This window comes from Pelmatolapia mariae, linkage group LG5, assembly GCF_036321145.2.
Source record: "Pelmatolapia mariae isolate MD_Pm_ZW linkage group LG5, Pm_UMD_F_2, whole genome shotgun sequence".
NCBI classification, from domain to species: domain Eukaryota; kingdom Metazoa; phylum Chordata; class Actinopteri; order Cichliformes; family Cichlidae; genus Pelmatolapia; species Pelmatolapia mariae.
Window position 1 is genome coordinate 22,707,672 of NC_086231.1, and position 27,158 is coordinate 22,734,829.

The following is a 27,158-nucleotide window of genomic DNA, read 5'->3' on the forward strand; positions in this document are numbered from 1 at the left end:
ATAATATCTGTGACTCACTGTGCACAGAGCTGAGAGAAGCTCAGCTCAGCTTTTGGCCCAGTTTCCGGACATTTTTTTGTTAGCCTATTTACATTGTGTTTTAAGTATTTATTTACACCTCTAATACACACTTTCATGTTCTTTACTCTTTAAAAAAAAATTGACCAAAAAAAACCCCCATTTGAAAATGTTTTCTTCTTCTTCTTGCAGACTTCTCTCTCGCTGCCCCCGAACATGCCTTCCCCCTCTCCTCTTTCGTTGTCTTTGCCGGGCAGTTTCCACCAGCACCCTGCTGGCCAACAGGACCAGACAAGAATTTAACTGGGCCCTCAGCTGATCCAGTATGGAAATCTTACAAATGAGTCACATGTTTAATTTGGCGAAAAATTTCATGCCGGGTTCACTTTGTGACACAAGTGTTCCCGTTTATCTGGGCTTGAGACCAGAACTAGGAGAACACTGCTTTGTGGCCCCCTCGTGGCTGACATTGGTGGGACCGTACTAATCGGATTAAATTACCCCAAGGTGTACGACAAGCTCTGTCAAACTGCCATCTGAAAAATGCACAACCAAGACAAAAATATTAAATCAGGATTGAGACCAGCTGGAGAAAGAGGGCTGGTGGATGGATGTTTATTTGTCTATCTGACAAAAACATGGGTGTATGTTCATCACACAGAAAGACGCCTAAATCACTCCCAGATAACAATGTCCACCTTGCTGCAGGAGAAGTAGTAAGTAGTAAGTAAGTAGTAATGGATATCTGCTATGTCACAGCTAATGCACGCATTACATCAACAATTCATTTTAATAAGACCTGCATGTATAACGGAAGCACTTTTCTACGCAAAGCTACAAAAATGTTGAAACGTTCCTCGTCCTTTTCATATAAACCAAGAGAAAAAGTCTAATTATCATTTCTGGAGTGTAGTGCACGCCTGTGTTTTTGACTATGCCAAAAGGCCTACAGAAGAAAACTGAAAAGCCAAAGCTTAAAAGATCCCAAGTGGTTTGGCAGATTGCTATGTAGCCACAGGTGGTGTAAAGTGTGCCTTACTGAGCTAATTACACTGAGCAATTACAGCAAAACATTTTCACGTTGAATTGCTGTCAGAAACAGAATTACAATATAAACACATAAATAATACTCTCCCATATTAAAGTGTGAGAGAAGGCTATAGAAGACCATTTTCTGGTGCACGCTCTGGACTATGCAGATAATACTGTGCTGAGTTTTTTGAGCAAGTTCTGTGGCTCATCGAATAATTTGAAAAGCATTTAAAGCATAATTTGTAAACATTATAAACATTAAATGGTTTAGCTGTGATGCTGTGCTGCGCTACTTACGGTGCAGGCTGAAGGAGATATTGATGATTCTCTCGTCTGTGAAGCTCTTCAGATTGGGGATGAAGGCACATTTGAGGTTTGTGGACGAGGGGGAGTCTCCTACATGGATCCAGCAGACCTTTTCCTCAGCATAAAGGAAGTCCATGGCGGTGGTTTGTTTGGTGCTGGTAGACAGCAGATTGTTGACTGTGGTGCCGCTCAGAAAGGTGGCGTTTATGTTCTGGGAATTGGCGATCAACAGGACAGGAAGACGCTCTACTGGCACTGGAAAGAAAGACGGACATAACTAAGAGTAAACAGAAGGAACGCGAGGAGATCATCAATATGCACTCAGACAACCTGGTTCACTCTACAGTTCTACTGCTGTCTGACTGTACTCACCATTCTTGGCCTTGCAGGAGCGGTTGTCTGGCTGAGACAAGTAGCCTTCCACACAGGAACAGGTGTAGGATCCTTCGGTGTTAGTACAGTTCTGACTGCAGGTCCCGTACAGGCTGCACTCATCAAAGTCTGAATCCAAGAAACCGCAGATGGTGTTATTAGTCAGTAAATACATCAAATAGCATCAACAGCTCAGAAATGAAAGGACAACATAAAAGGATAAAAACTTCACAGTATAATTTTAAGAAAAAATGCTGATTAATATTTACTTTCAGTTTGCTTAAGCTGGCAAATACATCTCTCATTTGTTTTTCATGTTCCCACTGGCTTCTAATTTCTTAAAGGTGTGAGTACTTGTAGATAGACACCAGGTTTGTTGCAAAAATAACCATGATATAAATGGGATTTACAAGTGTTGCTCATCATTGCCAGTAAGTCCCCCAAAAGACTGCCAAAATGCAACATTTTCAAGACAGACTTTTGCAGGAAATGCTCCACATGTTTCTCAGCACCCAACCCACCCGCACTTAGTTTGGCTTCTATAAAACCTGAATAAACTTTGGTTTAGCTTTGTAAACAACATGTTTATTACTAAAAAAATGTGCGCATAGGACAGAAAGATGAATCACAGACTGTTTTTCTGCCGTGACACGATGATTAGACACTTGCGGTCCATACTTGACTATCGGAATTTATAGGAACTCACCTTTGCATGTCTTTCCATCTGGGCTGATCTCATAGCCAGTCTTACAGTAACAAGCAGGCCCTGCCGGAGTAACGGCACAATGTTCCTTACAGCCCATGTGTGAGCAGTTGGTGATATACTCTGAAATAAAATGAAGGAGAGCAACGGAAGAGAGGAATGATGAATAAATGAACACTAAAAACAAACGACAGCTTTTAATCATGTTTGTCTCCTGTTACTTATATTGCTACTGCACTGAAAATGCTTCCTCGGTGGTTCTAACGGGGAAAGGGATTTGTAATAATTATGCAATAATCCGTTCAACATATCACTATACACCCAGATATTATACTGTGATCACTCAGCTTCCATTCATCTCCCTCAGTACTGTCTATCAGAAGACACAGAGCTTAGAGAATGCCTGTAGGTATCAGGCACAGGTGCTGCTGAATCTGCTATTGTACGCTTTCTTTTTAGAGCTCAGCAGGGTGCTTAACTGCATAAAATCTTGATGTGCATTGCTAAATTGTTCAATTTCACCCTCTGTGGCTTCCTCCCGACTGTGAAGAACATATAAATAATGGGCATGAAAAATTTATAGTCAGCTCAGTTATATCATCAGTTAAGACACTAGAACTGACAGAGACATGATCTACAGTTTCCTTGGCTGCTCTGTGCCTCAACATGTCCCTGAAAACAAAAACAACCCAAAAAAAACCCCCTCAAAAATAAATCAAATCAACAATAACTGGAAGTAAGATTAAAAAAAAGAGTCAACAACAACAAGTGGTTCTCAGTAGAAAAACAGATACAGGGGGGTTTATTCAAAATATGACTGTGTCTGTGTACATGGTACAAATGGTTCCCATTATAATTCTGCTGTTGCATTAAGGAGTTTTCAGGATCAAACTTTGACTGTTTAGCTCAACGCAGAAATCACGAGACTTGGTCAAACTAATGTATCGAACATCTGGTAACAACTAATGTACCAGCCTCGCCCTAATATGACAAGAAATGTTTTAAACTTACAGAGAAAAAACTCAAACATGCGTATACAGTCATATGAAAAAGGTTTTCACACAACTCTGTGCAGTCCTGTGAAAAACTAAGCACACTCCATGTTTAAGTAGCTTGGCAGCAATAATTTGGAAGAGTTGTTTCCTATATGACTTCATCCGTTTCTCACATCATAGTGAAGAAATACTGGGCCATTCTTCTTTACACCATTGCTTCAATTCATTGAGGTTTGGAGGCATTCATTTAAGGACCCATTTTAGCTTTCACAAAGCATTTGACTCCAGAATACTTTGGTACACAGAGGAGTTCATGCCCAACTCAATGATTTCAATGTGCCCAGGTCCTGTGGCTGCAAAACAAGCCCAAATCACCATCCATCCACCACTGTGCTTTACAGTTGGTATGAAGCATTTGTGCCTATATGCTGTTTGGACTTTATGGTTTGTCACGTTACCCTTAGGTAATTCAAAAGTAGAAAGTAAATTTAACAGCAGTGCCAAGTGCAACTGGCGAACTGATACAAATGATTACAGGGGTAGCTGCAAAGTAAACTCTAAATTGGGAGAAATGTAACCCATTTCACTAAAGTTATTTCTCTGGAACTCTTAATCTTCAGGTCAACTCACAGGTAATGCTTCAAATCACTAAAGTATAACATATATATTCTAGTGATCTTAAGATTGATTGTTTTAGTTCTAAGTGAGTAAGAAAAGAGACATAAAAGAAAATAACCAAATATTCCCACCTAGCATTCAAAATCAATGTCTCAGTGTTATCACAGACCATCTCCAAGGCTACGTACACGTCTGAGATAAAAGAGTACAAACATAATATGCTACAATCACATCTTCCAGTCAGCTGACCGGCTACATAATGGAACATCAGGAGCGCTTTCAAAAGAGCAGGGAACACGCCATGAGATACAAATCTAGACATGAGTCATAGTCAAACAAACGCACAGCCATGTCAAACCAAGCTGAGATCTATCAGTCACAAGTGATTCACTTTTCCCAGAAACACTGGAAGACTCTTCACACTAAAAAAAACACCTCTAGAAAGAGAAGAGGCGCAGTCAAAGTGTCGCATTTCCGAGACAAAATCCCACGAGTCTGTCGCAGTGCTGTGCAAACCTCTGAACTACTGACCGAATGAATTTCTTAAATAAAAAATAAACTTCATCTGTAAGCGCTAAGCGGGAAACAGAGAAGAAACCACACAAATCAGCAGATTTTTTTGGTTTGTGCATTTTTAAAGACGTTACTCCAGACCCCTACATGAGAAAGGGATGAATTCCCCCGTGTAACCACTGTCCTGCTGACAATCCTTATACAATCCTATGAATACACCAGTCTTTCTCCTGCTCTCAAGAGACTTGCTGGGACACCCACAGTTGAAATTACAGACATGCTCGGAATTTTCCAAAACAAGTCTGAGCGCCGAGCAACTGAGATTAGTTTAGAAAACCAACATGGGCAACAATGTAAACAACCTACGGTGACAGACACGGCAAAATATTTAGTTTGAATTACATAAATTGCAGAATGCAACCTTAAAATCAGTCAGATGACTCTTAAATGTAACACCTGATGTCTCAAAAAAAGCTTAAAAAGTCATCAAATAAAGATGCAATTCCAACTTTAACCCCAAGTCACAGGCCCCAAAATGATTTCTTTCTTCCGTTTTTTTTTTTTTTTTTTTAATAGTGCAAAAGGTACCCCTGGATACAGGGGCATCCCATATGCTCATGGAGATTCATCCCAACTATGAGGTGAACACACACACACACACACACACACACACACACATATACCGTAAAGAAGTCTAGCCAACCTGAAAGCGCATGAAAATTTGATGGCCCTCCCAGTGGCTCTTTCCGTGTTTCTTCGATAAATATTTAATCCCAGCTCATTTTTAACTAAGAGTATTGGGGACACCCAGAAAAGAATAAAGGAAAAGAATGATGGACGGACTCATAGGTGAGTGAGGTGGTGAGCAAGACTGCGAGGTTAGATATTTAATTCAGAATCTAAGAAGCCAAATCTCACAGCTTTGAAACGAATATTGAAATATTAATTAAATATTTTCATCCAGCAGGAGTGGGATTTTTGTACAGGCTGGATGTGAGAAAGGCAGGTTTCGGTGTGTGTCCTCCGCAGTAAAACTCTACCATTATTGACAGTTACGATTATTAAAGACTAATGGACACTCCAGAGGACAGGTGAGTGATGCTGGGTTTGTGATGTGTGCTAACTTTTGACCAGCGCCACATAAAGCAGTCTGATTGATAGTCCATCATCAATTCTGTTCCTCTGCTGACCTTTAAGTGAAACTCCCCAGGTTGAGTTCCTTTTAGATCTTTACCCTTTCCTCCAATAATATAAAAGTGTTTTGCACAATTAAATTCTATTTTTTGACGCTCTTTTGAGCTCAATCAGCAAATTCTTAAAAAAGAAATGTCACATTCCTTGGAGTCATCATAAATTACTTCCCAGTTTCTGGTTTCAAAATGACTGCTTCCCTAATTCAAATCATAAAGACTTTATAGCTCTAAAAATACACACAGCAGCAAAATACAGCATACAGAACCGGTGGGAACATAAGCAGATGGCAGCACAATCCAATGTTATAACATGAATGTGGTAAATCAACATGTTGCTGCGATGTCAGCGGTGCTTCACGGTGTGCACATGTCATGGGTGAAGACTGTACAATAAATAAGTAAAAAGACAGTCAGACACCATTAGTTTCACACAGATCCACATCTGTAATATTAACCTACACAGTCTTATACAACCACATTGCATATCATAGATGAGGGCAGAATTATGAGCTTCCCTATGAAAATTGTATGTAGTTAAGAACAAGAAGTTTTCAACATAGTTTTCCAAAAATCCTAGTTTAATTTTGGACACTTTCATTATTTCACTTTACAAAAACCAGAAACTGCCAGGGTCAGTGCTCAAGTCTTAATGACCTATTTATACTGTGTGTAAACTGGAAGATAACCCTCAGCTTTCCGTAAAAAGGTCAGTTTTTCAGGAGGCTAATAATACTGACCTTGGTAATCTTTCTTTTTTTTCTGAAGTAATTCTGTTATTGTGTGCAAATAGAAATAATTTATGCGTTCTAAAGAAAACTAGTGTGTTTAGAGTAGCTATGTTAAAATTCACTTACTCCCAAAAAGCACTTGGGGAATATTTGACAAAAGCTTTCATAGGGAGCTAAATTTTTATCCTCATCTGTGTGTGTGTAGGGACTTTTTTTTATTTTGAGGGGGGGGGTATAAAAATGTGGCTTAAGTGATACCTCTGCAGTGTGGTCCTTCATCCCAGCCATCAGTACAGTCTGAGACCCCATTGCACAGTTTGCTCATGTGGATGCACAGCTCTGTTCCTCCACACTGGTATTCATTGGGAGGGCATCGTGATACCGTGCTGTGTGGACCTGAGGGAAGACAAACACAAACACGGTTGACTGACAATGTTAAGTTGTAGTTGTTAATGCCAGCTTAATCTTTACTATTTCCACATGTAGGTTTTATTCTCCTTTTTCTGTAACAATGTGTTTTACTAACATCCTTCTTTGAATTTTTGTTCCCAAATTTTAGCGCTCGCTGCAGTTTGCTCAAATTTCCAGTGGTGGCTGAAAATCCTTCTGCATACAGGAAGTCAAATTTCTGGTGTTATAGTTTGTGGAAGTCAATGCCACAGATGGATGCAGATGCAGTACAAGTACGCTTTGTAAATGTTCCCCAACTGTTTTGTATTCTATGACACCAATGCATGCTTGCAAAAGCAGAACTGAAAACATCTAACTCTGAATTTAATAACCTCTCATCCAAACAATTTCAAAGTTGACAGTACTTTTCAGAAGGTTCCCACTAATACATATTCTATGAATTAATATATATAAATAGCAATAAATTGCAGACAAAATCTGGGATGTAGCAAATGTGATTTCTTTTTATATATAACATTTGTCAGAAGGTTCAATAAATGCTCCATTTTCAGAAAATTTGGATTTTTGGTTCAGGCTTCTGAAGGGTTAGTCATAGATTTAGCAAAGCGTTGGAAACATTCCTGAGATTTTGGTCCGCATCGACATGATAGATTCATGCAGTTGCTGCAAATTTGCATATCTATGATGAGTCTCCTGTTCCACCACATCCTAAATGTTGCCCTACTAAACAGATCTGGTGAATCATGAGGCCATTTGAGCACACTGAACTCATTGTCATGTTCAAGAAATCAATTTGAGATGATTTGAGCTTAGTGACATATCCCGCTGGACGCAACCATCAGAAAATGGATACACTGTGGTCTTAAATTGATGAACATCATCAACAGCAATCCTCAGGTAGGCTTTGGTGTTTAAATGATGCTCAGTTGCTACTAAGGGACCCAAAGTGTGCCAAGAAAATATCCCCGACACCAATATAACAGATTGGCAGCCTCAAATGTTTATACAAGGCAGGATGGCTCCATGAGTTTACGTTGTTTATGCCAAATTTTCACACTACCATCTGAGTGTCGCAGCAGAAACTGAGACTCATGAGACCAAATGACATTTTTACCAATCTTTTGTAGCCGCAGTTTCCTGTTCTCAGTTGGCAGGAATAGAACCAAGTGTGGTCTCTGCTGCTTCGGGGTTCGACCTGTTGTGCATTCAGAGATGCTGTTCTGCATATCTTGGTTGTAACAAGTGGTTATTTGAGTTACTATTGGCTTTCTATGAGCTGGAAGCAGTCTGGCCATTCTCCTCTGTTTTTTGACATCAGCAACGCACCTGAGAGATGGCTGTGTGGGAAAATCACAGCAGATCACCGATTTCTGAAATAATTCAGACCGGCCCATCTGGCATCAACAATCGTGCCATGTTCGAAGTCACTCAAATCACGTTTCTTTCCCATTATGATGCTCAATTTTAACTACAGCAGGTCATCTTGCTTATGTATTCATGCCTTAATGCTTTGAGATGGTGCCATGTGATTGGCTGATTAGTTGTCTGCATGAATGATTTGTACTGAATAATCTGTATGTATATAGATAGATCTACTTTAGTTTATTCAACATAGGAATATAACCCAAACAAAGATTAATTGGTTACATTTATAATTGGTATCACTTGTATATTTAGTGCCTACATAGTTAAACTAAATAAGATAAGTCACTCTGCTTGGGTTTCCAATAAGAACCACTCGCGGCAGAAATAAACACAAGTGTGATGGATACCAAAATTGTACTGTATCACCTCATCTGTGAAAACACCTTCAGCTGTGCCATTGCAAACACTTGTTGAAAGCAGCTTTGTCTCAAGCCACAGAGGCTCATACAGCACAGCCCAAGAATAATCTTATCCTCTGGATCTTCATCATATGCCTTGTCCCTTTATCTCTTTCATCAATTTTCTCTCGACTATAAACCATGCAGTAAAGCAGGAATGCTTTAAAATCAGTCTTCACAAAAATACTGCCCTTTTGTTCTAGCAGTAGATGACAGACTTTCTGACAAAGTTCCCGGGCACTACATTTGTCAGACCGAAGGAACACAAAATCCTTCTCTGCCACCTCCTGAGTTAAGTTATCCATCCCTAAATTTCTGTGGAGAGTACCACTGCTGTTGGATTCAACACAAAACATCTATAAGAATAAAGAATCCATAGTCTGGCTTTCAGTGAATCAACCTATATAGGTACTATTATATCTTATAACCTTTAAAGATCACCTTTTGTCCAGATACACTGCAGAGTACACCTGAGTAATTGATTATTTCTTTTGCAGGAATGCAGCTACATGTTGTAATATCTGAAGTTTTAGAGTTGGGAAACCTGACTACATAAGATCCTGTTCTTACACTGGCTGTTGTTTTGTGAAACATTAAGTGTCTCCTCTGTGTAATGCAAACAGGAAAGATTACATAAAAAAAAAATTCTAATGTTTTTTTCTCTAGTACTTCTTTATCGTGGATGTCCATGCATTTTTCCTGCTTGCCAGCTTAACCGGCAGAAAGACACAGCAAGCATCCAAAGCACCACTGAGGCAGCAAAAGATGGCCACTAAAGAAAAGTAGGAGGAACTATAAAAAAACACCATTATTCTAGCTTGGACTAGCCAAATGACTGCCTTCACTGAATCTGCAGTGTGCACACATCTCTCTCCAAAAGGCAAAACACCAACAATAATCACACCAGAGCTCTGGCATGTAGTCCCGATGTGAGTGTGTGCTAAGGAAAGAATTTTGGGATTTCTGGGAAGGAAAACATGTTGACCTTTGAAAAGTAAATTCATAAAACTTTAACTGGATATAGAAAGAACATATACTGACAAAACCCTTTGCTAAGGAACCCCTTTTTCCTTTTTCCTTTTTTGGGGATTGAGTTTGCTGTTTTGTAACTCTGACCAGACTTTTTTTTCCCCACAGACTAAATGACTCAGCATAACCCCGGTACAAACCCTCTATGTGTGCCCAGAACTTTGGCTGGTATCTCCAAACTCCTTTCAGCAAATTTTGAAGCAATAATCCAATACTTTCGGCAGCTCTTCTAACATTTATCATCACAGTAATAACATCCAGTTTGCAGCAGAATTAGGCTATAGCTGAGAACAAATGCTTTAATTAGATTTCATACTTGTGTTTGAAATGTGATAGACGGTGAGATGGCTCTACTCAAGTGATAGTTTGGCATTTAGAAAGCATTTTTTCTTTCTTTGCAAGAGTTAAATGAGAAAAATCAATACCAGAATGAAACTCCAGCCGAGTTGCTTAAACTACTTAAAATGCTTTCCAGTTAAGATTAGTGATATTTCGAGGTGGCACATTTTTTTGAGACAGCTTGACTACTGTAAAAATTTCCCTCTGTTTCAAATCTTCATGCGAAGCTCGGTCCCAGCTCTGCATTTAGCACAAACACACTCGAGACCGGGATCAAATTTCCCATCAACTCATGCCAAGAAAGAAGTTTCAAACTGATCCTTTAAGTTTTGTTCATTCATAAAACAATAACCTAAAAATGGAAAAAAAATTATTTCTTGTGTTTAGTGTTATGACATATACAAGTGGTAGGAATTAAGTTTTGTTCCTCGCTTAACGCACCGACTTCAAACAGACTGCTTGCCTATATGCTACAGATGCTTTTTCTGTATATGTGAAAAGTTAAACTGTTGGCTCTGCCTTTCTTCCACGTTGTTATGCCTACTCACTTTCCTTCTTTAAACAGCACATAAAAAATGATTTGTCCTCCAAAGGCAAGGTAACGTGACGGGGGTAGAGACAGAGACAGACAGAAATAAAAAGAGAGAGCAGGAGAGAGAAGACACAGAAGGCCATGTGAAACACCTCATCCACAGGAAGTGGCCAGAAACCCACAAGGCTCAATTCTTCTTCAAGCTGGCACCAGGCGAAGGTGCCGCAGTAGAAAAGGCATTTCTAATTTGAATTAAACAGGGTTTTTTAATCAACATTCCTCTACAGTGAGTGAGCCAGGTTAGCAGGCCTGAACCTTTTTTTTTCCCTTTAAGAAGTTTCCTCTGCTCTATTTTTGTACAGAGCTCATTCACTAGTTCACTGAAAGACCTGCACAGGGCTACTGGGTACAGATTCAACTATTCTCTATCTCAATACGGGGGTCCACGAAAAAGAAAAAATATCTTAGTGCCTGCATTATTGACCCATACAAGCTATTCTTGTGATGCTGACGGTGGTTAAAAACTGCGTTTGGGGGGTTTGACTATTTTTTTCCTGTGGAGAACCAGAATTTGTTCCAAGACCTAGTTTCTCCACTATAGACGTCACGGAGGCGTCAGCAGATACAGGACAGATGTCATTTCTTCCATATGCCTTAAAATTTAAAACTGCAATGCAATATGAGCGCTGAAGTAACCATCTATTTTATGATTTACCCCTTTTTTAATCTGCAGAATCAGTATAAGCACCTGGCGGTCACAGCTGGAGCCAAACAAAGCTTTTCTTCTTTAAGCACCAATCAAAACCAGGCTGAGGCATACAGGATTTCATACACCTTGTACCAGTGGAGTCTCTAAGCCGCTACACACTGAGGTAGATCACATGAACTTTTCCAGTCCAAGGGAATGAGGGCAGAGGGGGGCAATGGTAGTGGGATGGTGAACAAAGAACTAAGGCCATTGTTTGGATCATACAAATCGGCTGTGACCCCCTACAAAACAGGCTGAGCCACAGTGCTGTAAGCAGTGTCACGTGCAAAGCCTGACCTGAACTGTGGTACAGCCACGTGGAGGGAGAGCTGGGGTAACAGTAAAGGGTAAGGGCCACGGGGCACAGGAGCAAAGTGATGACAGGGCAGCTGGCGCTTTGTGATTTATGAGGAAAATGCTGTATGTGTCATTTAGGACTCTCTCATAATTTTGCAACTTTAAGATTTTTTTTTCTTTCACAAGATGAATGCTGAATGATTCATCCTGGAAACTGCTTCCTCATCTGCATTCCCTCTCCACCAGTAGAAAGGAGACAAGCTGATTGAGAGGGAGTCATGATCTGGGTCTGGATTAGGCTGTCCCAGAGCTCAAAGTCTGTTTGGCTGCAAGGGTTTTCCACTGAGTAGTTCACACTTTTCCCCCATATTGCTAGTCAAATGGATTCTTAATGCACCAATAAAAACACAAATACAAATAACAAGATCCTGCCGGTGCTACAGTAAAACATAAAAGGAGCTTTATGCGAGCCAGAATGAGGCTCACTGCAGAGAAAACCAATTCTACCCCACTGCCTTTTATTACATTTGAAATACTTCAGACGTTTAAAAATAAGAACGTAAAAGCAAAGTGTACAGAAAAGAATAATCTAATCAAAGGCATCACATATGCTGTAAATGTAAACTCATGACCATGTCCTCACGGGCCCTCACTGGTGATGCTCTTGAGCCACATGACATATTCTTGGATGAAGCCCCCAGATCCTGACCCAGCGCCACAGAGGCACCCCTCGACCCTCCCCTACCCCACATCCCCCTTGCCTGCCCTGCCAAAGGAAAACAAAACCCCAAACAACTAGGACACCAAAAATTAACACAGCAACAGCACAGCTTTCGCTGAGAGGACAGAGGACAGAGGGGGGGGTGTCTGTATTATGATGTGGCTACTCAACGCAGCCCTGTCAAAAAAAAGATGATGGGCAGCAAAAGAGCAGGCACAGCAACGGCAGGCAGCCGAGCGGCAAAGGGAACAATGCTGCACTTCACAGCTGTTTTTTTCCCTCTTTCTGACAGCTATCCTATAAACACTTTGCTCCGCAGGTGGAAAACAACACATTAACCTGCCACTCGAACCGCACCTGTGGGTGACTCACAAGTACCACAGTGGGACAATTTTGAGTTAGGCTATCTGAATTTTCTTTGTACAGGCAACCACATCTCAGTATTAGCTGTCCTTTTTTTTTTTTTTTTTTACAAAAATTTACATCATAAAAGTTTATTTCAGTAATATCTAGCTTGACTGTGTGTCCTCTCCCCCCACCCTGCTGTTTAATGGTTGGATCTTAGCTCTCTGGCTCTTTGCTCACTCTTTTCATTCTAAGATATCAAGACTGCATTTTCCTTCCTTTTTGTGGGGGGGTGGGCTTCTAGGGTGGCTGGCAGGGGGACAAGCAAAGCAGGAAGGCTAAATCTAGCTCTCGAAAGCACAACAAACTGAGCCTTCTCCAAACACACAAGCACCACTGCTCCTCGGGGCAGAGCAACCACTAAGCAAACAGTGCTGTCAGCGCAGTAAATTGAAAGATTCAAACAGGACAACATCACCAGAATACCCCAACCACCTAGACAGAGTGGACAAACTCCGGTATTGGTTATGAGAGAGAAAAAGTCAACAATACATGCAAAAAAAACCCAAACAAATCTGGTGTGGTGTGAAATTTAAATATGTGGGGACATTGATCCAAAACACACTTGCTTTCCTTCAGCTTTAAAAGTACAGAAAGTAGTTTAACACGTCTTTCTCTCGCACAGCAAACGAGACGCTCTTTCCTTACCCTTCACTCTTTCTCTTGGAGTTTTGAAAGAAGAGGAACAGACCCGTCGCTGACTAAAATAAGGTTTTTACGCGGCACCTCTTTTTCTCAGATTGAAAAGACTTCTTTCCTCACCATGGTGTGAGGCTTAACTCTCAGTTTTGTTCACATTTTCCTTAAAGAAGACTTACTGCTGGCCCAGAATGACTAAATATCTGAAAGGCATTTCAGTCCACTTTGGCTCAGACCTCTTACTCAGAGAGCAGCAGGCTGACTTTAATCGTCACAAATCGAGCACCGAGCCCCAAACCGAACAGTTATTTTTAAATTTGTTACACGGGCCGATAGAAAATGAAATCAAAGGACAGACTAATTATCACCTTGAGAAATAGATAAATGAAACACAAGGGTCGGGGGGTTGAGGGGTCGGGATGAGAGTAATCATCATTGTAAGAGGAGTGTGAAGTTAAACAAATGATGCAGGAGACAAGCTGTGTGTTCAATAATGCACACTACAGGATACAGGCTGCAGTCGTTCACTGCTGCCACTAATCAGACACAGGTGGTGAGAAAGATGAGCCACAAGGCAAAGCCAGGTGTTCAGCATCTGTCTGTACATTCAAAATGCAGGGTTTTGTTTTTTTGTTGTTTGTTCACCTTACTGATTTTCTTTGAGCTGAAAAGCCCGCTGTATATTTCTTTTTAGGCTTGCTTTCGCTTTAGGGTGCCTATGGCCTACCGCACATTTTTTGGGGAGAGACCTGCTCAGATTACATAATAGCGTTTTAAAAATTGAAACCCCTGACATGCTTTTTTTGGCTAAACATAGGCAGGGCTCTGCTTCGGGCGCCAGCTTTGCCATTTTTCGCTGCCCCAGCTTCAACCCCTCATCTAAAAACGGCCCCTTAGTCGGTGGGTCACATCTGGCTCGCCACATCCTTCAATATAGTCATTACAGTAAATGCACAATATACATTCCGTGGAGGTGAAAACAGACTCACAGGTTTCTATTTTACACATAAAAAAAAGGAACTGCACTGAAATAAATGACAGCAAGTCTAATGCAAAAAGCAGGAAAGGATGGTGCCATTTACTCACGTTAGGGGCAGAATTTCTGCAAATGCAGCTGGGGTTTAGGTCGGAGTTAGTGATTTCTCTAATGATTCGGGCAGATTCTTAGCCATCATGAAATACCATCAGGAAGTCAAATAATGGGTTCCAAAATCCTTCTGCAGCAAGAGAATGAGCCTGTCATAAAGAACTGTCTACTGCAGCAACACAAGGAGGCTTGCAACAGATGGTAAAGCCCCCACAGAGCCCTGATCTCAGCACCACAGAGTCAGTCTACATAAAGAGACTGAAGAAAATAAAGGAACTTAAATCAACAAAACAAGATGCTTCAAACCACCTACTCTTGCCAACTACCTTGAAAAACTTTGCAGAAGTGCACCTTGCACTGAGGTTTTATAAGGGGAAGTATTTTTTTTTCCTGCAGTTTGTGTAACTGTACCCGAAATATAAGAAAAAATATCTTCTGCATTATGTTTTCAAAACATACCTATGTTACAGTACGACATGAATAAGCAGGGGGAAAAATAGACGAATGAATGGCTATGTACACATTTTGTCGTGGCCACTGGGATTTTAGTGTCCCTGTATCCTGTCTGTGACTTTACCCTCTGTGTTCAATTTGTTACTTCCTGTTTTTACATTACAGGGTTTGTCTCTGGTGTCTTTTCTTTAGATTTATTTCCTGTCCGCTCTTTACCTTGATTATGTTCACCTGTGTTTACTTTTCCCCTGTTACTTTGTGTCTTTTTTTTCCCTCATTGTAACCACTCTGCCTTTACAGAGATTAAGTTTGCCGTTTCCTTTTGGGTCTTTGATATTTTACGCCCTTTGTGGATTTATCAACTTTGTATTTTGGACTTTTTGCTGCCTGTAAGAAAATGGTGTTCAGTTACCTTTTGCCTGTTTTTGGAGCATTTGGGTCATTTTACCTATAACTATAAGATGTTTACATTTTTTGATATGCATCATGTGTATACAACATGTATTGCACATTTTTAGATTTTTTACACCTATGGACTGCTTAAAAATCAAATATAAGACTTATTAATTTGAACTTTTACACAACCCTTGAAAGATAATACGAATGTAGCCATACATATTGGAAATATTTTAACTGAAAAGGGAATGGTTTGAATCCTTGCAGAGTTTATTCTTAAATATAGGAAACATTAAATATAACACACAATGTTATTTTGCAGAATAATATCAGTGAATTTTGAGAAACCTATGGGGCATATGGCAAGGAAAACGACATCAGTAGAATATATAAAAGGTAAGGAGCAGGAAATTTCCCTCAGGAGTTACACTGGAGTCTTTTGTAATGCAATCAAACAAGAGTTATCTTAGACTAGGCAATAAAATGTGAATCCAAAAGTTCTGTTTGCAAATCCAAGCAAACGGGTTTGCTTGGATTTGAGGTTAATTTCACAGGCATAACCTACACTAAAAGCAAGTCTATTGGTGAGTCTCAACCATGGTAACAGTTTACTGTGCATACACACAGACTAGACTAGCAGCAACGTGTCAAGCAGAGACGTGTAATGTCAATTAAATTTAGCAGCTGTAGTCAGGTAAGATACCCGGTCATGATGCAAAATAATTGTGTTAGAATTACTTCCCTATTAACTACATACCTGTGGCTACCAGCCATGACTGAAATCCTTCAGATTCCACTGAACTGCATGTTTTAGATTCATTAACAACTTTTAAATTTGAAAAACAAAATGTTTAGATTTTTTTTTAATAACAGTAAATACAGATGTATAGTTTTTTTCATTTTAGCTTCTGCTCAGTTTTTGTAATTGCAAACATTTTCTATTTGATTGCATAGTAAAAGCGTGAAAAAAGCTCCATATAAATGAAACCTATGAATATAAATGCTACAAGCGCTCTTCAGATCGGCTCTAGTGATACTCTCTATCTGTTGAATGCATTTATAGGTACAGTAACACACAAACAATAAGAGATTCCTGATGTCACATTTACAGCTTTTTTAACTATTACTACTATGAGTCCTCTTTGTCACGTGTGTCTGCATTACAACTTAAATTTCCTCCAACTGCGAGCATCAGATTTACTGAGTTAAAGTGTTGTCTAATTATGTTGCTGCATTCATTTGGCATGGATTCATGGTCTTTGAGACCTATTTTCCTCATCTTCTTTAGTTAATAGTTAGAATTGTTATTATGAGAGGTAAAATGTGTGTAAAAAAGTGGAAGCACTTATACCTTAATCCTTGTAGGAACAACAGACACTTATACTAACCTAGGATTATTTAATTTAATGGCTTTAATATGACCTGGATTGTTGCTCCTTTTATAACTGCTGTCTTATACAACAGTCGACTGTATATTAGCAGATTATAACTGCTTTTACCTTCCAAGGTTAAAGATGAAACTTACTAGATTTTATTTTCATGACAGTCTTTCATTTCTTCTGATAGGCATCAGTGAGATGCCCCACTACATCAGTTGTTTTCCACTCTAAAAGTGGCTGTTACAAATATGTTTCATCTCCTAAAAAGCTAATTGCAGACTAGACAGGAAATGTCAGTCTAAAAATGCACTTATAGGCTACAGGGAGGGCCATCATTTCAGCATCACGCTCTTCCTGTGTTATCGAGGCAGGAATTGACACCCTACCTGAAGGCTGCGGACCACACTAATATTCATCTTTTGGCTTTTAACTGTTCATTGACTAGAAATGTAGTTCTATATAAAGGCCACACGCCCAGAAGACCATTTTATTTTTGTTTTACTCATTCAGTATCCCTCTATGCCAGTCTGACCCAGCACCCCGGAGTACAAAGAACAGCATTGTAGGGGTTACACAGCAGGGCAAAGCAGCTGCACTGGACAGTGGCTGACTTCACTGGCAATAGCCAACACCTCAACAAAGCCCACTGTGAAGCTCCGTCCACATGAGTGAATAAATAAACCACCTCATGCATCTTTCAACCAGAAGCATCTGCAAAAGGCCCTCAACAAAGAGCACTTTTAATCAAAACAATAAAAACGCAGGTTTGTCAGTATATGATGGGGGAAAACGTGTGTATAAAAGTTTTTGCTGTCCATTTTTATCTCTTGTCATATTCTCGGAAAACTCTGGTTTAGAGCAGCTTTTTAGGTGGTTAGGTTATGTTGGCCGTAATGCCGTCATTTAAAATTTAATGTACTGCAGCAAATTAAAAATTGCTTCATCACAGAGACCATCCAGCAGGGGAGCGGCTCAGACTCTCAGTGTTGTATGCGGCACATGTAGAGTATGCATCACAGCTAAGCAGACGAGTTTCAGAGTTAGGCAAGACCTTCACAGACCTTTACTCTTACTGATTTTTTTAAAAGCTGAAAATTTTGACCATCTTAACGTAAAACTAGCTCATATATTGCCTGTGGCTTCGGAAGATCTGTAGTTTGAGCCCCAGCTCATCCAGTCTAAAGATTGATGTATCCTAAGGCAAGATACTGAACTCAAATTGCCCCCGAGGCATCTATCGGAGTGTCAATGTGTGCGCGTGATAGTTAAATAGAAAGTATTTAAAAGGTACAGAATAAAGTGCTGTATGAATGTGTGTGTGAAGGAGGAAAATGTGGCTTGTATCAACATCAGCTGCAAAGCCCAGGTTCCATGCCTATTGAGGTTACAGACTCACATGCATATTTTGGCTCCCATGCTTTTGTCAAATTTCATAAACGGAGGAAAAACAATTTGTTAATGTGGGTCTTTGGGGTTTTTTGTGTGTGTCTCTCAACTGCATCATTTATCACTTATCCATTTCAGGGTCATGGTGAAGTTGGAGCCTTTCCCAGGTGCCATGGGGTGAGAGCACGGGTCACCAGCCTGTCGTACGACTATAACACATACTGACAGACAACCTTTCATGTTCATGTTCACACCTACGACCAATTTAGAATTACCAATTAACATAACCTGCATGGCTTTTGACTGTGGGAGGAAGACCGAGAGCCTCTGGCGAAACCCACGCCAGCACTGGGAGAATATGGACACACAGGACGGCCCAAGCAGCTTGTGAATTCAAGCCCGGGACCTTCTTGCTGTGAGACATCAGTCCTAACCACTTAATGTTACATGTGGCTAATAATTATGTTTGTTTGTGACTACATGCCGATAGCATCCATTCATTGTTGGTTTGGGTGTTTTCTTGAGATTTGGAAAACCTGATTGCTGGTATATTTTGATTACGGCAAAGATAGCATTAACTGAGCATAAAAGAAATTCACGATCCCAATTAAAGCCTCCTGTGCCAGATCGTTTAACCACCTGTACTGAGGCTGGTAGCTGGTCACACTCTGGTGAGAGGAAAGTTTACAGAAACCTCTCAGTAACAGCATAAGCAAGCTCAACTTTAAGTTCTAAGAAAGCTAACGACTGGTGTTTATTTTCTGACCTTGCTTCACTTCTAGAGTTTTCCTCCCTAACTGTATAAAATCGGGTCCCTGGAGGCAATAGGTCCTATGACTGCTGCTGTTGAGAGGTTTGGCATACGATAGATGGAGTAGCAAGAAACAGAGGATCAAATCACTTCTTCCTGTCCCAGATAGACACAGAAGAGGAAAGGCCAAGATGAGAAGCGGGGAGGGTGTGTGTGTGTGTGTGTGTGTGTGTGTGTGTTTGGCCTAGGCAGGTTGTGAAAAACAGCAGGTTTCTCCATTGCTCTGGGCGAGTCTCTAATGACTTCCAGACCTGCTCTCATACAGCCTCATGCGTCTAGACTGCAGCTACAGCTCTCTGTCCTAGCCACACAGTTGCGCTCTCTCTCTCCCAGGTCAGCCCCTCCAAAAACACGCACACATACACAGACACATACCACTCCCCAACCCACCCGGAGCCCTCTGTCCTCTTAGATAACTACAGGCATTTTAGTCTCAGAGGATGACCAAAAAGACACTGCTGCTTTCATCCTCACCCCAGGGATTCGGCCTCAAAGCATCTCAACATCTAGTTGAAGACTTTGAAACAAGAGCTGTCTTTTTTTTTTCTTCTTTTTTTTTTAGCACTTTCTGTTTGGTTTCGTGTCATGACTGTGTCCTCTGTGGGTCTGAGTGTTAGTGGAAAATCACATTTACCAAGAAAAACAAACTTTGTAGATCTTCTAATTTGCCGTGACAGAGCTATTCAACGGCAGAACGACCTCCTCTCATTTGCTGATAGAACATCCCATTGTTTTCTCTCGTCTGGCGGTGGTTAGCCAAATAAATCGAAAAGTGCATCAATCTCGGTCTTTTAGTCAACAACTGCTGTTAGAGTGTGTTTGAGAGAACAAACGCTGCAGTATTATATTGGCATACCCCGGATACCGAGGAAGATACATTTTACAAATCTACCCATGCAGGTTCTGATCAATTTCCAAGCCAATTTCACACTTGGTGACCGTTGGTTACGTGCATAATTCAAACATTGCCAAAAGAACGTATTCTGTACAGAGAAGCTGAAGATGTTCTTTAAACCAAGTGAGCTCGCATTTTTATTTTGAGATTGAATAAAATGTAAGGTCTGCATAACACTGCATTTTTAACTGATTTAGTGAAAATGCTCCCTGTCTTAACCTGCATCAAACACACCCTTATTCTTATCAAATATGATAATCAGTAACCTGAACACAGAATGATTCACATAAAGTATGCTCTGGACTCTATTATACAACAAGAAAGAGAAGCAACGTAACTAGTCTTTAATGTCTCTTCTCAGGACAACAGTTATCTGTCTCTGAATGATTAACTGCCAGATAGTTTATTCTGCTGAACAAGTGAGACGCAGCAGGCTCAATAACCTGATGATTTATTTGGATACAGCATATCTGAGCCTTTAAACTCATTATTTTTTGAAAGACTTACAAACATCAGGCTCTTCGTCAGAGCCGTCCGGGCAGTCCTTCTCCCGATCGCAGCGCCAGCCCTTTGAGATGCACGTTACCCCATCTTTGCACACAAACTGCTTTGGGCTGCAGGTCCTTGGGGCTAAAAAGAGATAGAAAAAGAAAGTAAGACTAAAAGGATTTCTGGGAGATAAAAAAAAAGCAGCTCTTTTTTTTGTCAATGATCTTTATTCCTGAGGTCTCATTAGCAAGCGGTGTCTGTTGTGAGTCAATAGAAGCTCACACTGGCCCTAATTAGGTTTTGGAACGTTGTTACATGACGGAGGGCAATAGAGAATGGATACACACACAAGAAAAGCAAAATGAGCACTGAAGCAGGCCTGGAAGCAGCTTTGCATAAACTTGCTGCACCTAAATATCCAGGTCAGTATTTGCAAGCCGGTGGCAGAGAAGCAGCTCGTCTGGAGGATATCAAAGAACATCCTGTTCACTGAATTACCCTCCCTCTATTACCCCCCTTCAGCCCAAACTTCCAGGGCGAGGAAAAACTGCCCAATCTAGCCACAGCCAAATGGCAGCGCATATTCAAAGCCACATTAATTCAAGTCCTCTCTGAGCAGCACATGAACACTTTAACAACACATATACACACAGAGAAGCAACAAAGCTGAGTCATTCAGCTTTGGTTTTGGACGAGCAGGACTTACTGTTGAGCGGTGACCAAAAAACAGATGATGGAGTACAAAGTCTTTGGCTTTGAAAATACATTAAAACAAATGGAAGAAATAATCTCGGTCTCCAAGATTTTACAAACTTAGTAGGAAAACGTAAACACTGACAGAAGCTTTTTAACCATATTTCATTCAACATGTATTCAGCTGTCACTGAAATGTAAATAAAGGCAGGGATTAATGAGTACTCTGACATGGACTGCTCTTCACATTGTCCCGAGCACTCTTTGTTCACGTCCTCTTGTAAAGCTGTGTTTTATACAGAGCAGATGTTATTTATTATTGCCAGTGTTTGATAAGTTCCCATAAGGTAATCACTGCAAAATAAATTGCACAAGTTTCTTTTTAAATCATTCGTCATCAGAAAGAGTAATTCCTACATTACTTAACATGTGTAAGTTTCAGTTGCTCTACCTAACTGTAAGGAAATCATACAGAAGTGATGCTTTTTTGTGGTTTCACAGACAGCAGCCTACGATCTGTGGATGTTTATCAGAGTCTATGGTATTTACTGTCTGTCAGCAGCTAGCTTAACATTTGCCATTATGACCACATGCAGCAACATCTCATAAGTATTCGCTTCACAAGGTTCAAAAATCCCAGCAGATTTGTGAACGCAAGCTGTTAGCAGGCAACCGGCTAGCATAGCTAAGATTACTTTGTTGATACCAGAAGGCTGAAGTCTCCTCTTCTGAACAAAGACTGTATACATAAACTAGACTTTTATATACAGTCTATGCTTGCAGCTGCACAACCCAAGCCACAGTGCTAAGCTAAGTCATACCAGACCACGCTGAAGACGGAGAGACTAAGATGACTTTGAACCAAACAACATATTCCTCTAATTATATTACATTTACTGGCATACTGGTAACTAACATAATTACTTGATTCCAAAATAAAATTAATTCATTTTAATAGTACGTTTAACTAAAACAGTTTTTTATTATGTTACTGACGAAATATAATTTTCTAGTTATATTTAAAGATATAATAAACTGCTTAACATGGTAATAAAAAAGGTAGAATTACAGACATTTTTGTTAACTAACTAGTAATGCCCATGTTAGAGTATTGTTTGGCTTGTTTGTGCTGTTGGCACTTTATCACACTGAGAAAAGTACAAAAATAGAGTGTTGTTTATATGCTACAAATGGGTCATTTTAGCCCGTTGCTAGGTGGTTGCTAAGCATGTACTATTCAGCTTTTGAGGATATAAATGAGATGTTACTGTTGTGAAATTAAAATGATAGGATGCTTTCACAAGGTGCTGTAGGTGTCTAAAGGGTAAAAACAGGTCATTTTAGCACATTGTTAGGTGTTTGCCAGGCAAAGTGATGGCATTATAGTATCAACAATATATAACTCAGCTTTTCTAGGTTTAAATTAGATCTTACATCAGATGATGATTTTATAAGATGTTTCGGGTGCATAAACTCTAAAAACAGGCCATTTTCAAACCGTTGCTAGGTGGTTGCTAGGCAAATTGATGGCACTGTAAGATCTGATATAGATAACAACCTTCAAGGACCAAAGATAAACCTGCATGCCAGGTTTGGTTGCTCAGCTCCTGATGGTCTAGGAGGAGTTTGTGAACAAAGACACAAACACACAGATGGCGATTTCATGCATTGTGGTAAGATGGGACCATACGGTAAATAATATACTGTGGCTGTACTAAAGATTTAGCTTAATACATGACAGAGAAGTGTTGTTTATATTTTTTTGCAAAAGTCTTTCATGGCATTTAAAGGGAACAAACCGACACTTTAAAATTTGACCGTTTTTGTGGATATTCAGTGTTTAAATATCCATCACAAGGCTGGTGTTTTTCTATCATTTGAGTTCAAAGTTTGTTTTTTTTAATAGACTCCTTCTTTATTTCTTCCTGTCATTATTTCGAATATAGTGGTCTGAGGGTGATTCTTCCAACATCTTTGACAGCTTCGCCTCACTGAAGCGATCCACCCACGTCAGTCCCGCGGCACAACTGATGATTTACATTTTCAGTGTTATCTTAAAAAGTGTGTTTTATAGACGATTATGTAACGCCATTTTGCAGACGAGTCAGCCTCTTTGGGTCAGAATGCAAGGCCAGAAATGGCCATTTTTACCAGAGCTACAACTTAGTCAGATAGAGAGCATGACGAACAGGACGTGGGGGAGTATAGGATAGCATAGGAGTGGCTTATGGGATGAAGAAGGATAAACAGGATGACTGCATCTACATGTAAAGCTACTCTTCAACTCCAGCAGTGAAAGGAATCTTCAAATGGAGCTCAACCTAAAAACCATGAATTCAACCTGACATATTGCTGTGCACAGTCACACGCTCCCCACTTATCCTCCGCTCTGTACCACTGTGATCACCGTGTGTGTGTGTGTGTGTGTGTGTGTGTGTGTGTGTGTGTGTGTGTGTGTGTGTGTGTGGATGAGTGTGTAAAGGGTCGCCTTTTTTTTCTCTCTCTCAGAACTCACAAGGTTTTGAATTATTCATGAAATGCAACCAAGCTTGTGTTAAAGGGTTTCCTCTTTGCTTCTCTTCCCTCTTCTTCGGTGTGTGCGATCATGTTTTTTTGTTTGTTTGTTTAGGGATATCAGCACCAGCCAGAGCAGGCAGCAGTTGTGGTGTATCTGTCTATTGTCTATTGTTTATGTAGATGCTGACACGCTCTGCTGTGAACTCCGCTTTCAAAATGGCTGTGGGGGGAGTTAACAAGCACCTCAGGCTCAGCTGCAAGCGGCTGCTGACAGAATCATATCAGGGAAAATAAGAAGTAGGTCAAGAGGTTAGCTAAGGAAAAGTGAAGCTCATTCTGGGATGGGCAAAGGGAAACCATTAAAGTAAGTCCTGGGCTACCAAATCTAAACAGCAGGCAATGACAAATAATGACAAAATACTTAATTTTGGCGAGATCAAGAAAAAGAATCAATCATATTTTGAATATGCAGGTTTACTTGCATGTGAACTGAGGTAAAACTGTTCAGTCATAGAAGATAGAAGACAGCCGACACTGACAACCATTTTACTGTTAGCTGTGAAAGCAATCTGCTGCTGGCACGATCTGAATTAATATGGTTAAAAGTCGGGGTTTAAAGGGATCCAAGGACAGCTTTAACTGAAAAGCAAATAAATGAGGTCAACAGATGGATAGGCCGAATGATGATATAAGAGAACAAATTAGATGTACGGCATCAATGCGAGAGGAAATGGAGAGTGGGCAGTGAGCTACAACTCCTTGGGGGAAGTGATCTCAGCTTTCAGGACAGGCCTGAAGATCAGAGAGCACACTGAGCTGGGCAGGGATATTGAGATGGGATGGAGGAATTTAACACTTGCTATCAATGAGCTGCCTGTGTGTTTACTAAAGCGGAGGCTGCGGGAAAATGTTTTGAATTGTCGCCATTTGGGACGGTTTACAACCCACTGCCCTCTGCACCCCGCCGCTGCCCGCGAGCCCTCTAAGATGAGCTCTGTCTGCTTGGGAGGAAGAGACCTATACTAAGGCAAACACAAGCCTTGCCCCCAGTCACTGCAGCATTTCCTCAGACACCCACAGCAGAGCTATAAATAAGTTGGAAGTCTGCCCTCTGAGATCAACCAGGACAAAGCTCCAGCAGACACTGAGACTATGGCCTCATCACACACTGCTCAGCAGCGGTTGAGATGAAGGCAGACTTAAAGTACTGTCAACAGTGGGGCTGAAAGGACTCTGAACAGCAGGAAGTTTCAAAGTTAGTTGTTTAAAATGTCCTTAAGAATACAGGAACTGTTTAAGAGCTCTAACTGTTGCATTTGGCGCCTACTTTTGTTCTGTCTACACTGTAGAAACTAGAGACCATTGTGGTTCTTTTTTTTTTTAACTATTTAGATACTTCATCAGCCTGTGAAGAACCCCAAGTGACGTAGTTATACTGTGACTAGTCTATAAATGTACCTCATTTTTGCAAATACACTGAAAACCAGTGTAAACGCTGGTATAGACATTATGGAGTAATATTTGTACAATCACTGGCCACTTCATTAGTTATACCTTGTTAGCATTGGTTTAGACCCATTTTGCTTTTAAAACTGCCTTAATTCGTCATGGCCTAGATTCAACAAGGTCCTGGAAACATTTCTTAGAGATGTTGGTCCATACTGATATGATAGCATCACGCAGCTCCTGCACTTTGGTGGCTACACATCCATTAAGCTAATGTCCCATTCCATCACATCCCAAAGGTGCTCTATGGTCACGAAGGCATGAACGATACTCTCTGGTGTTTAAACAATGATCAGTTGGCGTGCAGAGTTTGCCGATATGATGTCCCCCACACTATTGCACCACCACCAAAGTGAACTATTGCTACCAATTCACGATGAATCAGTGCTTTCATGTTGTTTTTGACCAATTCTGACTTTATTGTCCAAATGAAATCAGGATTTGTCAGATAAGGCAACATTTTTCCTCTTTTGCTGTCTTTCGCTGCTTTAGCCGCTCTGCTTCAAAATTTAATGTCTTGTGTTTTCAGACATGCTCTTCTACATATTGTGGTTGTGCAGGAAAATCCCAATAGATCAGCAGTTTCTAAAACTGTGAGATCAGTCACATCTGCCACCAACAAAGGTGACTTAAGTCCCTTGGGTTTCCTCATTCTGATGCTCAGTTCGAATATCAGAGATGGTCGCCTTGACTAAATCTACTTGCCTCAATGTATAAATCTTCTGCCACATTATTGGTTGAGTACTGATTTAAGTTAACAAGTAATTGAGGAAGCAAAGAAAAGGCTGGTGAATGTATAGTACTTTTCTAATCTTACTGACAAATTCACAGAAAATAAAGGTCCACAAGATATGACATACATCCTGACCAATGGGAAGCTATTGCATCATTTCAGCATTCCAATTAGTAGATCTTAGATAGCTTCAAATTAAACGGGGGAAGAAAGAGATGTGAAGGTATTTAGTTCCTGGGGCACCTCCTCAGTAGTTACTAACCACCAGCTAGTCCTCAGGTTCAGTCCTGAAACTGCTAATCACATCACAGGAGTACTTTCCTTAAAATGGATAGTGACAATGTATCAAAGACTGGAGTTAGAAATCAAAAAATGAGAATTTCAGTGTAGTAAACCCACCACTGTGATAGGACCAACAGTAGATAGAATACAGATTAGTATTATTATTAGTATTAATATAGGTTATAGAATCTTCTGAGGCCAAACTCTGAGCTCACTAAGAATCAGCTTTCTTGGCCAGCCTTACATGCTGATGTTAAGTAGGTAAAATATTTACTATGCACACCATCTTAGCTTAGTGCAGACCTTCCCAAAGTGTGGGGCAGAGCCATTGCAGGGGGGGGGATGAAAAGGGAAAAAAAAACAAAAAAAACAACGCTTGGACACTGCTAGCATGGGGCGCCTACACAAACGCAAATCAGGAGATGAAGCATAGCTGAATATGTTTCCAAACCAACTTCCTTCCAAGCCAAAGACTAGAAAATATGGTGAAGCATATCTTCCCTTTGGTTTCACCTGCACAAGTGCCGAGGTAGGTCTCCCCTGCAGAATTGGTTTTCCCTTCGTTGGGAGCACGCGCTGGGCTCTCCAAATCACGGACAAACAGTATCCCACATTCTTGATTTTTAGTTCACAAACACTTCTCATAATGACTAACTACTCCTGACATTTTGGAGATGTTAGCTCTTTATACAGTAAAGTTACAGCGGGATACAAATAATATCAGGCTGATCCTGCCACGATTTGTTCCCCCTGTCTAAATCACGGACAAACAGTATCCCACAGTTGTTTATGTTTTTAAACCCATTTTGCACAGAGAGGCATTTTTTGAAAAATGTATTGATAGCAATGTTGAATATTATTACACAGGAAAAAAGCAACTACATGTAAAATGACATGAGCCTCTGCCTTTCTAAATAGAGGGACAGTAACTGCGTGTGTATATGTAAGCTGTAAAACCTGAAGATGGTCAGATTAACAGAAGCAGTATTTTGTCTCTATCTGCCATTCTGCAATTCATCTCATGTAAACAATAACGTGGCGCACAGCATGACGTGAAAAAAGGCACACACCTTTGACCTTGCGTGACGAACTCTGTATTCCTCGTCCAC

The 27,158-nt window shown here is 40.4% G+C and overlaps 1 protein-coding gene across 2 annotated transcripts in view; it reads right to left on the reverse strand.

Annotated features, from left to right (window-relative positions):
- The window catches only part of LOC134627840 (low-density lipoprotein receptor-related protein 1-like), a 95,414-nt gene that overhangs the window by 55,861 nt on the left and 12,395 nt on the right, over positions 1-27,158 (reverse strand). For both annotated transcript variants that reach the window (XM_063474256.1, XM_063474255.1), the window contains exons 2-6: positions 20,337-20,459; positions 6,737-6,874; positions 2,435-2,554; positions 1,729-1,857; positions 1,348-1,611 (exon numbers count right to left, since the gene is read on the reverse strand). In XM_063474256.1, coding sequence (XP_063330326.1) covers positions 1,348-1,611; positions 1,729-1,857; positions 2,435-2,554; positions 6,737-6,874; positions 20,337-20,459 — 774 coding nt within the window. The remainder of the gene's footprint in view (positions 1-1,347; positions 1,612-1,728; positions 1,858-2,434; positions 2,555-6,736; positions 6,875-20,336; positions 20,460-27,158) is intronic.